We start from the raw sequence: 17084 nt of genomic DNA, 5'->3' as shown, positions 1-17084 counted from the left end.
CACCAATCCATTGCAGGGCACACTCATGCACACGGTTGCCAGTTAACCTAATCTGATCCTTTTAGAATATGTGAGGAAATGAGGAATACTGGAATAAAAATCCACACACCGAAAAAGGGGACTCTGTAGACTCCAGAAAGGGAACCGAGCAGCTGCAATGATACAACACTGACCACTGCGCCACTGCACTTTCTGTACAAATAAAAACACCAAAAAAACAATCCTGTTCTATGTGATGCTTGTAGTTCTCACAATCTTTGAGTAAAATCTTTACTTACTGACTCTAACGTTAGGTATGCAGTTGAACTTTAAATCGTCCGCGTAGGGATATGGCTATGTTAGTGGAATGGCTACAGGCACTTTAGAATCAGTAAGACTCGAACCTCTCACACTAATATCAAAGTATCTGCCTGGCACGGTAAGGTCTTCTCTGAATTCGAAATCCCAGTTTTCGTAAATAGAGTGACGATCCAAAAAACAAAATCAAGTTGAAATTTGTAATTAGTGAGCAAGAGGGTGCAGTTCATGAGAGAGTGGCGACCTTTTAGAAATCTCCCCTTCCAGGAAGTTCTCGAATTTACTCCTGCATTTCACCTTTTTTTTCCGTGCATTAGCCACAAATAGGCTGATCACCCAGCCTCCACCGCTTCCTCAGTTTTGCTTTGACTCCCTCTTCGCCGCCCCCTCCCGACTCCACCGCCCACCGTGGCTCAACTCTACTGTGCTGCGATCCACACGGTCTCAGGCTGGCATCCTGCTGTGTCTACGCGTTCCCTCCATTAGCATCGCAAAGACGTCTTTAAACTCCCATCTATTATCTAATCGTTATTCAGAGGCAGGGCAGAGCACACTCCCGAGCACACCCACAGTCACTCATCCACGGCCAATTTAGAGTCGATAAGTGTCAATCAATTAATGTGTAGTGGATACATGTGCCAATAACAACATGCGCCATCACAAGGTGCTTAAGGTTAACAAAATTAAAACATGGTATCCAATTGAAACACTGGTAAGAACAACCAGTATAAGGAAAGCAGTATCTGCAGATTTTAGCCGGGCTTTGGAAATATACCTGACAGATTTTTAACATTCAAATATCAATAAGAGCTATAAAAATGTAGCAGAGTATGCTGCCACAACATAGGAGCAATAGTTTAAAAATAAAACTACTGAAATAAACACAAAGATCACATACAACTTAAGAGTAAAATTACAGCTTAATGAACATAGTAATACAATGACATAAAAGGACAAAATCATCTAGAAACTGTCACAGTTTGCAAACCAGGTAACATGCAAATGAGGAGTGACAGTACAATAAAATAAAAGCAAAACAAAAGAAAACAACTCAAAACACAAAGAAAACAAGGGGATCTTGATCTTGTCTGGATTTGAATCTTGGGGTCAGGAGAAGGTGACCTTTGTTAACACCGGGCACAAGGACAAGACAGGATCCTGCGTGGGATGATGGTCCATCACATGGTTTTGGTTTGGCTAAACTCAGTAGGGAGAAGAAGACAGGAAAACAAATACATTTATATGGTATGGTATAAACTGTTGTTTAGTGTCATAATTTAGCAGCATAACATACTCACACCTGCTTAAATATGATTTAGTGTTGCAGGGTGCTAGAGATTATCCTAGCAGCATTAGGGAAAGGCACAAAAATCTCAACCTAAAATTGAATGAATGAATTTTCTACATAAGTTAGCCTATATGTTTACTTTTAGTCATCTTATCTGCTTCTCTTTTCCTCAAATATCTATATTATGGACTCCAAAGTGTTACAGGTGTACTGTAGCTTAACATAGCTTTGTTAGAGCATCTCTTGATTGACAGTACACATAGCGTGTGATGTAACCCAGCATCCAATTGTCCTCTTTAATCTCCTCTGTACACTGGCTGGCTCTGAGTAGCCATGAGTTCACTAGTCTTCAAGTTATGTGGCATAATTTTGGTTTTCCAGTCCCAATAAAAACAGCATTAAGGAAAGCGCAAAGAGCAACCTCAGGAACAACAGAATGGGATTACCCATCTACTCTACATTCACCATTTGGAAGCTGATATATTATTTAGGGATATATATAAAAGGGATGTTCAAAAAGATTCTGCACTTTTTTTTAACTCTACTTATTAAGAATTTCAAAAACAAATCACATCACTTTCTACATAGACACCTTCATTTGAGATGCAATTTTCCCAGTGTTGTACCAGCTTTTTAATGCCCAATTACTACTCCTCCCACATTCACCGTTTCCAACAAAAATATAAAAGTGAGGAAACCTCTTGACCGTCCCTCATATATATATATATATATATATATATATATATATATATATATATATATATATATATATATATATATATGTTACGCAACTTAATTTCATATTGACTAGCCCCCCTCTCTCTTTGTTTTCAAAGCATTCTTTAATATTTTTCCCTTCAGTCCACACCTTAGCATTTTTATAATGTCCACCAATGGAGGTCAAAGATAACTAAAAAGGAATTAATTGTTGAGTTGTTTTGCAAGAAAGCATATAATATCCATCCATCCATTATCCAACCTGCTATATCCTAACTACAGGGTCACAGGGGTCTGCTGGAGCCAATCCCAGCCAACACAGGGCGCAAGGCAAGAAACAAACCCAGGGCAGGGTGCCAGCCCACCGCAAGGCACACACACACACACACACACACACCAAGCACACACTAGGGACAATTTAGGATCGCCAATGCACCTAACCTGCATGTCTTTGGACTGTGGGAGGAAACCCATGCAGACACGAGGAAAACATGCACACTCCACACAGGGAGGACCCGGGAAGCGAACCCAGGTCTCCTTACTGCGAGGCAGCAGTAATATAATATAATATAATATAATATAATATAATATAATATAATATAATATAATATGCTTTCAAAAATCTATTATGAAACTTACTAAATCAAATGCAAGATCAAAGAGGCCTAATTATTTATTAACAATGTTTGGAGAAGGATGGTGATCAGCTGATTTGACACATATTCACACGTATATACAATATATACTGTATACTGTATTGTTTTTTGGGATGTAATATATGTTTATATATTTTGCTTCAGCAAAAATAAAATAAAATGCATAATGTTGTCAATCAGTCTAACACAAACATCACTGGCATGTGGTATAATATAATTTAATATTACAGTGGATTCAGAAAGAATTCATAACCCTTCACACTCCATTATGTTGTAGATTCACTTTTAAATGGATAGATTTGCCATTTTTTCAAATCAATATACACTCAATAACCCCCAATGGAAAGAGAAAACATGTTTTCAGAAAGGTTTGTAAATTTATTAAAAATCAAATACTGAAACCCCTCATTCAGAAAAGTATTCAGACCCTTTTCTGTGGCACTCCAAACTGTGTTCAGGTGCACCCTAGTTGCTTTATTTCTCATGGAGATGTGTCCAGAACCCGATTGTAGTCCATCTGTGGCAGACTGAATTGATTGACTGTTGCATAGAAAGTACACACCTGTGTATATACCATGCAACAATTCACACTGCATGTCAGGACTAAAACCAAGCCATAAAATCCAAGAAACTCTTTGTAGGCCCCTATGAAAGAAATTGTGGTGAGGCATAGACCAAGGCAAGGGCATAAAACTATTTCTGAAGCTTTGAGTGTTCTGAGGAGCACAATGGTCTCATTGATTATGAAATCGAAGACATTTGGAACTAGTAGGGCTCTTCCAAAATTTGTCTGTCCTGAGAACTGATGATGTCAGTTTGCAGAAACATCCCATCCAAACTAACAGAGCTTGAGAGGATTTCCTAGGAAGAATGGGATGAGCTGCCCAAATCCTGGTGTGCAAAGCTTGTAGAGACTTTACCCAAGAAGATTTCAAACTGTAATTGCTGCTAAAGGGGTTTCCAAATGGTACTGAATTAATGATCTGAATACTAATATAAATGAAAGGGCTTGTTTTTAATAAATTTGCAAACCTTTCTGAAAACACATTTTCACTTTGTCATTATACATTTTTTGAGTGTAGATTGATGGTGTGAAAATGATAAATGTATCCATTTAAAGATAAATCTGCAACACAGTAAAGTGTGCAGAAAGCAAAGACAGTGTGGAAGGCAGTATGTTGTGGTGTTTAAGGTTTTGGTCTTCAAACCCCGAGGTTGTGGGCTTGTGTCCCACCAATGACATTGTGTGACATTTCACTTGTTCTGTGCTCCAACTGGAAAAAACAAAAAAAATATATATATATATAGCCAATTGTATCTCATTGTAAGTTGCTTTGGATAAAAGCATTGGGCAAAAAAGTAAATGTGAAGGGGTCTGAATACCATGAAGGAGACATGGAGGAGCAGTCATTGGTCTGGACTGGTCATGTCACTCCTTATGCAAACTTTTCATGTTTTCTTTGTGCCTCCCTAATTTTGTTCTCCAGGCATCTTCTTCCAAGATTTCTTGTCTCTTCTGAGTAACATACAGAATAAGTGTATTCTAAACTCTAAATTGGCTTGGCTTAAGTCAAAGTGAGTGCATGTTCTGTAATCGGCTAGTGGTTGGTCCTAGATTGTATTTTTTTTCATCATTCCTGATGCTGCGTAGGTTGGATTTTGTGTACAGTAATTTTCTGATATCAGTTCCAACTACTGTATGTACATTACTTGTTTCCATCTAAACAAATATTTGCTTTATATGGTGCCCTTTTTTATAGTTAGCCCCTAATAAAGAATAGCTCAATTTTTTACTTTCATTGTATAACTGGAGTAATAATATATGACCTAATAAGGGCCACACAATGAGCCAACAGAAGAAAAATGAGTGGTCACCTTTTGGTTTGCAGGCTGCTGCCTTTACCATCCAGTCAATCACTACCTGCATAGATTAGCCTTTGAATTGTTCAATATAAGAGCAGATAAAACAACAAACAGTAAATGATGGAATAGTGCACTGTTGGTTGACTGTACAAAACATTCCAAATAAAGAAGAGATTTCTCTGCGGTGGGATGATGGATGCTCAAAGCTGTCATTAAGACACTCAGCTGCTGGATTAATCTCTTCCTCCATCTTGCTTTGTGGAACTTAGGATATCACATAAACAGCCTACATTTCTGTAGTATAGGAATAAGTGCATTCTTATCTGTAAAGTAATTTGGGACTATACTCTTTGCAGAAAGGCATATATAAAATAAAATTTAATGCTGCAAATGCAGTACATACAATAGCTTGTGTTATGGAAAAAACTTTCCTCTGTTTTCAAAAGAAGTAATTCATGGAGACCAGATGAAAATGTAGAACAATTCTTTATCTGCACAGAGATATACAAAAATGTCTCAGTCCGTGGAGTGAGCAATTAATTAAACAATTCATTCTCTGTTATGCTTTTTCAATTACCATTACCTCATCTAATACACGGGTAGGCAACGTCGGTCCTGGAGTGCCACAGTATGTGCAGGTTTTTGTTCCAACCCAGTTCCTTAACGAGAACTCAATTATTGCTGATGAAGCACATATTGCTTAAGTGACATTTTGATGCTTCATTTTAGTGGTCTCGCTTGTTAAGGTTCTCCAACCTTAATTGCTTATTTCAATCTTAAACTGCTGCATTCAGTGTTTTAATTGCTCCTTATTAGCAATAAGATGTAAAACAGGGGTAGGCAATGTCGGTCCTGGTGAGCCGCAGTAGCTACAGGTTTTCATCCAACCCAATTGCTTAATTAGAAACCAATCATTGCCAATCTCAGACCTTATTTAATTTTATGGCTTGTTAGTCTGTGCAATGTAAGGCTTTTATATCGTAGATTTTTTTCCTTTCCAAGGATATCATCCAAATGATTTGAAGCCTAAAACAGATCATTTTCAGTCTGTCACATTTTTCTATTAAGTGTTTTATTAAATCAAACCTTGCATGATGAACACACACAGATGTAATTGGAAAAAAGCTAGCTGGAGAACTGCTGGCTGCTTTGTCTTTTACATCTTATTGCTAATAAGGAGCAATTAAAACACTGAATGCAGCAGTTTAAGATTGAAATAAGCAATTAAGGTTGGAGAACCTTAACAAGCGAGACCACTAAAATGAAGCATTAAAATGTCACTTAAGCAATATGTGCTTCATCAGCAATAATTGAGTTCTCGTTAAGGAACTGGGTTGGAACAAAAACCTGCACATACTGTGGCACTCCAGGACCGACGTTGCCTACCCCTGATCTAATACATCATATCATATGAGACTTAATATACAGAATTCTATCATCTTAGTCAATCAACCTTAGCCACCAGTAACTTCATATACATGTTGATTCTTCCATTATTCTAAACATCATTTCATTAATGGGAGTGTTCTACGGGTTTTCCAATTGATCTTATCATCACTTCACAATAGGGGTGTTTGGGCTTTCTCGCTAATTTTCCCTCACTTTTAAGGGGGTGCTCATTACTCTTTTACTTTATATTAACCTTATTAAATACCCTGATAGTTCCTCTTAAGATGAGGCCGCTTTTAGTTAATCTTTTAGTTATCTTTAGTCCTTCTCCTTATACTTTTAATAATCCATTCATCCAACTTCATTTAAGTATATGCTTGTATTAAATTGTAAAAATGACCACGTATTGTTTAAAATATTTGATTAAAATTCTATACTTTCTACACTTATTCCATTTGCACCCCAGTGAGACACAAAGAATGGAACCTGGACAATCCTGAAATAGTATTCAGTGAAAAGCCCACCTGGACATGACCCAGAAGGTCAACAACTTCATGGAGGTCGTGGACCACCAGGAGTGTAGAACTCCCCAAACTCGGACATAACAGACGTGGGACACAAGTGCAAACACCCGCTTTTTTTTTGTTTGTCTTTTCCCGTGGGAAGGTCCTTCCCCGTTTCCCAATGGTAATAGTAATAATAATAATAATAATACATTTTATTTATATAGTCACAAGCACAGCAAACACACTTCTGCCCAAAACCTTTTTTTTTCTTCTTCTTTCTTTCTCTGTCGCCTCCATTCCTCCTGGCAAGCTTTGTCCTCTTCCACCCGACTCTGGCTCTCCGAGTAGTGGCTGCTGGCTCTTTTTATAAGGCACACCAAAAGTGCTCCAGGTGTTTCTCAACCTTCTTCCAGCGCAACCAAGGGCTCAACAGCAGCTGCAGCACCCACTGGCGGCGCCCACGGAACCTAACAGGGCTGCACCAAACTCCAACTCTCATGGAGTCTTAGGCACCGCTGCAACCCAGGGGGGCTGCCACCTAGCTCTTCGGAGGGAAGTAATGCTCTGGATACGCTCCCTTCCCCAACCCTTCCAGCATAGAGGTGTCCTGGCTGGGCACAAGGGAAATAACCACTGCCAAAAACTATTCCATTTGGCACAATCTATAAAGGAGGAAACAGTATGAGGAGAGAATGCCAGTCCCATGCCAGGACAAAGATAAAGCAGCAATAAGGGGCCAGTAAGTTGATCAACACTAAAAATCCATAATCCTGGGTTTAAATCCTGCACCCAGCTGTTATGTGTGTTTGGTGTTTGCACGATCTGGTCATGTCTATGTTGCTTTTGCCCTGTGGCCTGGCACCATTTCCTGCTGAGTGAATAGCTTCTGCCCCGAGATGACCCAAAATTAAAATGTTGGAGAAAGCTATGTCACAGAATGACAAGCAATGATTAGCGTAAAAGAACAACTTTTCATATCTGACCATTTAAGTCTTCTATTTTTTTTTGGCATACTCATAGCATTAGCGTTACAATAAAATTGAACCTAAGAGTGGTGAAATCTTGCCAGACTGACAATGTAAACAACCTTAGAAAAATCATTTAAAAAGTTAAATACATTAAAAAGTATATTTAACATTATGATACGAGGACAAGCAGAGTTAGGGATGAGTGCATTATTGTAGTTTTAGGTTCATAGTGAAGCAGAAAAGAAACAGATGTGATGCTTGTAGTTAAAATGAATCACTGGACTACAAATTCATTTTATTCAGGTTCAAGGTTTTATTCAAGGCTTTATTTCAATAATATGACTAGTGTAGTCAAATGCAGACATACAAATGAAACTTTGTTCAGATTAAGTTGATATGTCTTCTTCCATTCAAGGTTGGATCCTCCTTTTTACCCAAAGCTGCAAAGATAGTCACCTGCTCTGCTGATCAGTGATGTGGAGAGTTAATGTGGTGTGGTGGGCAAAACACTGGACCTTACACACCAGTGTTACCAGTTCCATCACTGCCTTGAGATTTGCTGTCCTAGATAGTGTAACATTTTCAAAAGAGCACGATGCTATTACATTATCTATGTTCCATAGTACAGTTGACAGCAAAGGATGCAAAGAAGGTATTGCTTATTGCAACAAAGTACCCAGTTAACTAACAGACACTTCAAAGTACAGCAGCCTTAATAGAATGTAAGATGACAGACAGAGCTTTTCAAAAGAATAATGTATTAATATGTGCTTCTAAGCAAGTCTTTTATGAAGCATTTGCTCCAACTGTAAAATTGTGTCTGTAAACACTTCCATTGTATATGCTGATGTAATGAATTGCCTTAGATGCAGGAAATCGTCCACATACAGTATACACCAACATTAGATTTAACATATTCAATACAAAGGATAGAAAAACTTCACTGCAAGGATTAAGTAAAAAATATATGTATCAAGGTTATGACATCAAAGAATAGGACAATCCTATAATTTACTAGGAAAACATGGCACATAGACTATGTGTGAATAAATAACGGTACGCTCTGAATAGAGATCGGGACGCTTAAATTCCCTTCACATTTCTCCTTATCAGAACAGGCAAGTCCTACGATTGCACCTTTTCTAAGAGCGCCAAAACAGCCTCCAGTCCCTCCCCCCAAACACCACTCCCACGTTACAAAGCCCACTCAGACCCACACCGACCTCCCCTCCTCCCAGCATCATCGCAGGTACACTTCACTAGCAGTTGGACTTCATAAAGTCGTACGATTGAAGTGTGCCATATTTGCTTGCACCTGGACTCTGCAATGCGGCTGTAGGAAACATTTAACTGTATACGTATAGCTAAAACGCCACGCCGTCACTTCATATATCACGCCACCATAAGCCTTTGAATTAAAAATACCTAAATTTAGAAGCTGCAACCCCACAAAGAAGTCGCGCACTCATTGTTTCCTTATAGAAACGCGATACGATCACCCAGCCTGAAGGTACAATAAATGATAATAGCTTAGGTGCTGCTACTGACAGGGCGGGGGCACATTCAATTGTGGAGTCCAGCTAAGGACGAGTTTCCCAGGGCCGGCAGAGCCATAACAAAACAGCTGTCCACATGTGGGCGTGACGTCACCCCCATTCATTGGAGCCGCTGACCCGTCACTGTTGATTGAACGGCTCCCTTGCGCTGACTGTGGGAAACCGCCCGGGGACGCGGCCACACGCTTTGTCATGCAAATAGGCGGAGCCACTCTATTTAATGCGGTTTCGTGGACACAAAGTGGGACAAGGCACTCAGTAAAGCGAAGTTTAGCAGAACACCACTTACAATGACCGCGTCCAGTTTGGATAGCACGCCCGACAGAAACTACAGTGCAAAGGAGGAGAGAAAGGTAACAAGGTGGCAGTCTGTCCGTAGAAACGTTTTTGTGGTATGAAAAGACGCACAAATTTCGTTCATTGGGAAGCAACGCATTTTTTTTAGGAATGTCAAGGCTAGTATTCATACATTAGATCAGGAAACGTAAGAATGACGGTCATCGTAGCCTACTTTCTGCACTTGCGGAATAGGGATATTTAATTTTAAGAGTTCGTACTTCGTAGATGAGAGCGGGGAATTGTGATGTTTATCTTCTAAATTTAGCCTGTGCCTGCGTCTTTTCTTTAAAGACTGGAACATAATTCTTATGTAAAGTAGTTTATAATATTTTGCACATTGCGGAGGCTTTTAAGGCCCATAGTGGAATTAAGGCATTAGATGAGCTCAGATCAACTTCTCTAACTGCATTGCCGTTACTCACTACATGAGTCCTGTTCGGCCATCGCAGGCAGTTTACTGTGTGGTATCGGATTTTTGGGTTGTTTATTGAATTCTTGTTCTTAGTTTGCATTATATCACCCTGACTCGCTACTTATATGCACTACATTACTCATTACATATTTTCACATGTAAAATATGACAAGCTATAACCGATAGTCGCTTGAGGTGTAGTGAATGGTCCCGTTACTTGTGCGAGGTGGACGATGGCGTTTGTTCCACCCTTATAATGAATAAATGAATTTAAAATTCTGAACAGTTTCCTGAAGTGATAGATTTATTATTATTATTATTATTATTATTATTATTATTAGTAGTAGTAGTAGTAGTAGTAGTAGTAGTAGTAGTAGTAGTATATGAACTGTAAAATGCATGAACTATATTCTTAGCTACACTTACCTGGTTTTATTTTATTTATTTTTTTAATATGACCCGTAACATTGTTGACCAAATAGAACTGCCTCAGAATTAGCTCCTGGCATGCATTAATTTATCATAGTCAACAATTCTTTCTTTTTGTTTGAGATGCTACATGAACACTACATTACCCTATTTGCCTCTGCCTGTGACTATCAGGATAGGTTTTTGCATATCATAACTATTGCACTAGAAATAAAATAGGTTAAAAAGTAGACTAGATGACATTTTGTTAGTTATTTTTACATTAATTAAACAAAACAAAATGAATAGTGAATATACTAACAAAATTCAGCTGATTTGGAACTAAGAGGTAATTAATTTATTATTTAAGCTCCAGCTCATTTATAGTCAACACAAGTTAACAAACATAAAACTGACAATGATCTCAATTCCACATATTTGGACTTGGTGCACACATATGTGTCCTGTGTTAGACTGGCATCCCATCCAGCGTTGGTCACCAAAGTCGATGCTTAACCTCTGTCCCTAGGGATTCAAAACACTGATGATTGACAAAAAATATTCCATTAAAATCATCCTATCATCCTCTATTTTATATAATGCTTTTCAACTCAATTTAAGTTATCTGCATTATTACTAGCTAGTACATACACTATCATAGTTGTCTGATTACTCTGACCATAAAATTCTTTAATATGGACAGAGAACTTTATATTCTTCAACCTTTTAAGGCATGTTTTTTTTTTTTAAAAAATGAGCTGGATAGAACATCTATACACAGGCATGAATTTTGAGGCCATGTTTGTATATATTAAGGATTCTAATTTGGAAGTCATTTTAACCAATTTGGGGTTGGCACAACTTAAAAAACAACAAGTTTAAAAGATACAGTTATTAGCATTCCATCTTTATTTGTAATAAATAGATTGCATAAGCTTTGACATCGCTGCAGAAATTGACGAGAAATACTTATTTCAAGGTGTCATCTATATCTCAAATGGATATACAATGCCTGTTTAGTTTATTTTGTTTATTCTTATTTCTTTTCACTCTCTCTTCAGTTGAGAAAACCTCTAATTGAAAAGAAGCGAAGGGAGAGGATCAACAACAGCCTGGATCAACTCAAATGTATAATGGTGGATGCCTACAATCTAGATGTAAGTCGGAAGTTTAGTTGTTTTTCATATGCAGGTTACTCTTTTATAGATCTAAACTATGTTGAAATGTTCTGTTTTGATGATGATGGCTATAACATGATGAAAAAGGAAACTGCATATAGATGTGATAAAAACAACCATGTCCACATATCTGTCTTGTCAATTTATCTTGGAAAATAGATGAAACAGGCCCATTCTCATTAAAGTTCTTAATATTTTTTAACATTGTTCATTATTGCAAGTACAGAATAGAATTTTGAATTTCTAAACTGTAGTAAGCAAATAAACCTCAAACAACACACTTGTGCATTCTTTTTTATTTTGTATTGAATGAAAGCACATTCATTTACATTTTTTAAGTGAAAATAAGCAATTTTCTAAAAATGAAGAAAAAACAAGTAGAACTGGATAATTTACCTAATGAAACCTTTTTGGCATCTTTTTTTATACCGTTGTAGTTTGTAGATACTAAACATGAAAGGCATTGAATGTTTCTTCATACAGGGGTATATTTCTATCACATTATGTGCACTAGAAATTTTAGCTATTCTTAATATTTAAATATGATTTGTGTGTTTTGTTTAGCACAATAACTTCATCTGTGGTACAAACTTTTTTTTTTATTCTTGCTGTTGAAAAGACATTGTTGCATACCCAGTCTCTGCTATTAGGAAGGGTATTCCTTTATACATAATCCAAAGTTTTATTAAGACCTGTTACAATAAGCGATACTGATATTGAAAACAAATTTGAGTAAATTGGTTGAATCCCCTGTAAGGCCTGTTCCTGCCATAAATGTAATTCTGCACTGAATTTGTTTTAACTTAACTAACTCAATATTCTGATTATCTTATGTATTTTAAATGCCTCAATAGAAAAATGGAAGTACATCTACCAGTTTTCTGAACCCAGTTATCAATTACAGGATTGCAGGAGCCTATATCAGCAGTGACACACCAGGCATAGGAATAATCCCACCACAGTGTAAACTCTGTGCAGTTCTGGGCCAGTATAGATTGGCGAGTTAACCTAAATGTGTAACTTTAAAATGTGAGAGAGTCTTAGTGTCATCTTATGATCTGCAATTATCTAAAAAATGAAAGTAAATAACATTATAATAAAATATGACTGACAGAGAAAACCACATTGATTTAGTATTTTTATAGTGGCTAAACATCATGTAAAAAACATGACTAAAATGTGACTAAGTGTGAAGTAGATCAAAGAGTGCTAAATCAAAAACAGTCACCTATGGCCGCACATTGAAACAGGGCCCAGATTCTGTCTTATATAGTACATCACTGATCTTATGTCATTTGAGCACCTCTCTCTGTTCTTATTTTTTTCTTTTCTTACACTATGAAGTGAAATGTGAATTCAGCATTTTTGTGAAACTTTATGAAATGTCCTAAAATCCTTTGTCATGAATTTGTCATTACAGCAATCCAAACTTGAGAAGGCAGACGTGTTGGAAATCACAGTGCAGCATATGGAAAGTTTACAAAGAAATAACGTATTAGGTAAGTAAAAAATAGGAGCAGAATTGTTTTGTCTTACATGATCAGGCCACGCACCACAATGTTCCATAATTCCTTTTTTTCCCCTTGTTTTGTAATTCTTATTTGTGATTGATGTTTTCTTTTGTAATATTTCTATGTTTCTTGAGCTTCTGTAAAAGCTAAATTCTAGTTCTATCTATCTATCTATCTATCTATCTATCTATCTATCTATCTATCTATCTATCTATCTATCTATCTATCTATCTATCTATCTATCTATCTATCTATCTATCTATCTATCTATCTATCTATCTATCTATCTATCTATCTGTAACTCCTTTTATCCTAATGCTGCCGAACAAATACTCAGCCATTACTTGAAAGGTTGTCAGGGTTCTATTTCCAGCCACAAAGCTATATTACAAATGTAATGTTTTTAGTGTATAATATTTTGTCACAAAACTGGATGAGTCTTATTCTTGTCCCTTTTTATTGAGTTAGGTTCCCCTAAGTTACGTTTCTGTTCTCCTAATATCCGGTGGATGTACCTTCCGGAACCAGACAGTAAATACCCACATACACCATGTTCTGAGCCTTCACTGTACACTTGACAAAATGAGCACCCTAAAAAATATTATGAAACTGAGTAGGACAAATAGGGTGACACAATGTTGTATTGAGTAGAAGGAATTTCCTAAGGCAATTTTAATTTTCTCACTCTGTCTAAACAGGCTTTGTGTCAGTCAGTGACTATAAAAATGAGTGTATGCTGCAATGGACAATGTCCTATTTCCATTGGGTCATGCAGAAAAGTCTGTGTCTACTCCATTTCTCATGTCTGCAATACTTGTTTGTAATACTCAAGTGCTCAATTATTCTGTATGTATAATTTTTAGAAGTTATTTTTTAAGGAGCACAATCAATGGAGTGTCTGTGGTCAGCTGTAGTTTTGCCTCTTTGTATGCCATCTCAGTCACAGTTTGGCACAAGCTTTGTGTTTCCTAAAGTGACATACAGCATTTAATGTGTATTTTCTCTTCTCATCCTCTTTGCAGCTGGTGGACAACATGGTCTTGAGGCACAACAGAGATACAGCAGTGGTTACATCCAGTGCATGCATGAGGTGCACAACCTGCTACTTAACTGTCAAGGTATGGACAAGAAAGTGGGTGCACGCTTACTCAACCATCTCCTAAAGTCCCTGCCACAGATCTCCAGTGATGTGGCTACAGCTCCCAGCATGGCTTCCCCTAAAGTTTTATCACCTAGTCACCCGGCAGCCTCCATCTACCCACAAATGACTGTGTCCAGGGTACATGATGGCCATCCTGGTGGTCTTCTGCAAGGAGTTCAACTGCCAAACACTCAGATGTCCCCACCTGTTCAGTGTAGAACTGATGTGGACCGTGCCAGAAGTGTGGAAAATCTTTCGTCACCACCTGGATCACCTGAACATGGCCATAGAAATTCTCCAGTGCATCATCAATTGCAATCATTTTTAGGCAGTGACTCCTCAATGTGGAGACCATGGTAGAAGCAAAACATCAAATCAGGACTTTATTTATTAATTGATGTGGGACTGCAAAGTGTCTTTCTATTTTGTAATTAAAATGTTAATTTTGCTATAGCTTTTATTGCATTAATACTGTGGTAAAAGAAACAAGAAAGTCAGATTTGAAGTTGCAAGCTATTTATGGTGGTGGTAGTGGGGTTCTTTCATCTGTCTTCTGTGAACCAAATGTTTCTGCATTACACAAAGGACCATCGAGCGGGGCCATTTTTAATCAGGCAGCTGATACTGACATACAGCCTAAAGACAATGTCACATTATGCAACTTTTTCATTGTTTTTCATTTGTAATCTTCAATTACATAATCTTAGCACATTGGAAGCTGTCAGTGGTGTGCTCCCTTGAACACCAATCGCGTGGTCTGACATACCCAATGATTCACTCCAACTAGTCTACAACTCGCTCAAACAAAATCCATCCATCCATTTTTCAACCCGCTGAATCCGAATACAGTGTCACGGGGGTCTGCTGGAGCCAATCCCAGCCAACAAGGCAGGAACCAATCCTGGGCAGGGTGCCAACCCACCACAGGACACACACAAACACACCCACACACAATTTAGAATTGCCAATCCACCTAACCTGCATGTCTTTGGACTGTGGGAGGAAACCCACACAGACACAGGGAGAACATGCAAACTCCACGCAGGGAGGACCCAGGTCCCCAGGTCTCCCAACTGTGAGGCAGCAGCACTACTCACTGCACCACCACCCCCAAACAAAATCCAACATGTATAATTTTATTTTAATCACAGGGGCGTGTTGTGTGTGCATGGAAGCTGACAAACATTAATCACTCAAGTACAATGCATATAGTGTAGCGATTAGGAGTAAGGAACATGGGCGTCTTGGACCTCACAAACAAAAGAGATCTTCATCTGTTGGATGTCTTATGTTTTACATACCACAACAGAAAGAAACAAAGAAAATAAGGAAGAGATTGCGGCTGAACTTACATAGCGGTTCATCCTTCGTAAAGCTCCAGCTCCATCAGACAGCATGTTATTTTCTATCAGAAAACAGGGCGGGCATCACTATGCTGGAATGTTAGCTTGCAGCCACTAAATGTGATATGCCCAGTGATTTTCAGATGTGTAAACCGACATAGTCCAGCAAAGAGATCAGTGACTTCAGTCTGCAAGTCCTACATACCAGACTTGCAGTTACATAATGTGACATTGGCTTAAGCTGCGGAAACTCTCACACAAGTTGTAAATACCCACCAACACCAGCTGTATCCAGCAGGTGCTTCATTTTCTTATCAGCACTTTCCTGCTGTTAACTCTGATGAGCTTGATAAAGATGTAATCTTTACAGAGGTGGTGATATGCAAATGAGTCCCTGTGCAAAAATCTTGTTGTCAGGAGACACAGATTATATACATTACCCCTACTTCAAACTGCAACACCTGCTTAAGGAAACGCTTGCTTTCAAGTACTCATCATGTTTAACAATAACTTCTGAAAGTTGTTATGTTGGTGGATACTACCAAGAAGGACCATAGGCTCGTTTAACCTGCAGTACTCAAGATCTGAAAGGTAACTAAGATTTGGTGTCATTGAGTGGATTTGAGGTCTACTATTAACAATTATGAGGACTCCTGATTTCCTTCATTAAAATTGCAAATGTCATCTTGGTCCATTTTCCAGTCCAGTCAAAGATACGCAGGTTATCCCTTCTTGGCATTGTGTTGGTGTCAACCTGTAATGTACAGTGTTTATGACTCTTAATTACATTCAATCTGAGCTAGTTGAGACTTTTTAAGTCTACCATGTCTTAATTAAGGTTTAAATTAATGCATTGATGCCTGCTGTGCTGTCCAGTTCCCATTTGAAGCCAATGATACCATTTAGTTCCTTGTTTCAGGGCCTGTAAGCCCCTAGGTCCAGTTTATCTTATTTAAGACAACTAATGTGTACTTTAAATGACAAATTACTTTTGTGAGACATATCAAAGTGTTTTACTTTAATATGTCTGACACAAGCCATCCCCCAAAAGAAGCTGACACTATGAGAAATCATTAGAACATTAAGTCACCTTTGATTAGAACCGACCATCCATTCCAATAAGCTCACAAGCCCTATCTATCTAGTTTCTTTAAATTAAAATTGCATCCACAGTACCATACTACCTAGTCATTTATTTTTCTGTGTGAAGAAAAACATTGTAACGTTTGTGTGAAATATGCACTAAAAAGGTTGTCACCAGCATCCTTATGTTCTTGAAGAACTCATTTTAAAGTAATAGTTGGAATTTACTGTGCTAATTCTCTTCATAATTTTAAACACTTCATTGAAGTCACCTGTTATTCTCTATTTGCTTAAACTAAAATGGTTCAGCTCCTTCAATCTTTTCTCATAGTTTCTACCTCTTAGTCCTGGAATTAACCTAGTAGCTGTCCTCTGGACTTTCTGTAGCACTGCTATGCCTATTTTGTAATATGGAGACCAAAACTGCAC

General features: G+C 37.9%; 1 protein-coding gene across 1 annotated transcript; it reads left to right on the top strand.

Annotated features, from left to right (window-relative positions):
• Positions 1 to 9358: 9358 nt before the first annotated feature.
• her8a (hairy-related 8a) lies at positions 9359 to 14682 on the top strand. Its single transcript, XM_028796195.2, has 4 exons — positions 9359 to 9593; positions 11461 to 11556; positions 12998 to 13076; positions 14111 to 14682. Exons 1-4 carry the CDS (start codon positions 9531 to 9533, stop codon positions 14587 to 14589), a joined length of 717 nt encoding a protein of 238 aa, XP_028652028.1. The 5' UTR covers positions 9359 to 9530; the 3' UTR covers positions 14590 to 14682.
• The last annotated feature ends 2402 nt before the right edge of the window (positions 14683 to 17084 follow it).

The sequence above is a fragment of the Erpetoichthys calabaricus genome, chromosome 3 (assembly GCF_900747795.2).
Source record: "Erpetoichthys calabaricus chromosome 3, fErpCal1.3, whole genome shotgun sequence".
NCBI classification, from domain to species: domain Eukaryota; kingdom Metazoa; phylum Chordata; class Cladistia; order Polypteriformes; family Polypteridae; genus Erpetoichthys; species Erpetoichthys calabaricus.
The sequence above is the reverse complement of the archived record's forward strand: the minus strand, read 5'-3'. Positions and strand labels throughout refer to the sequence as shown.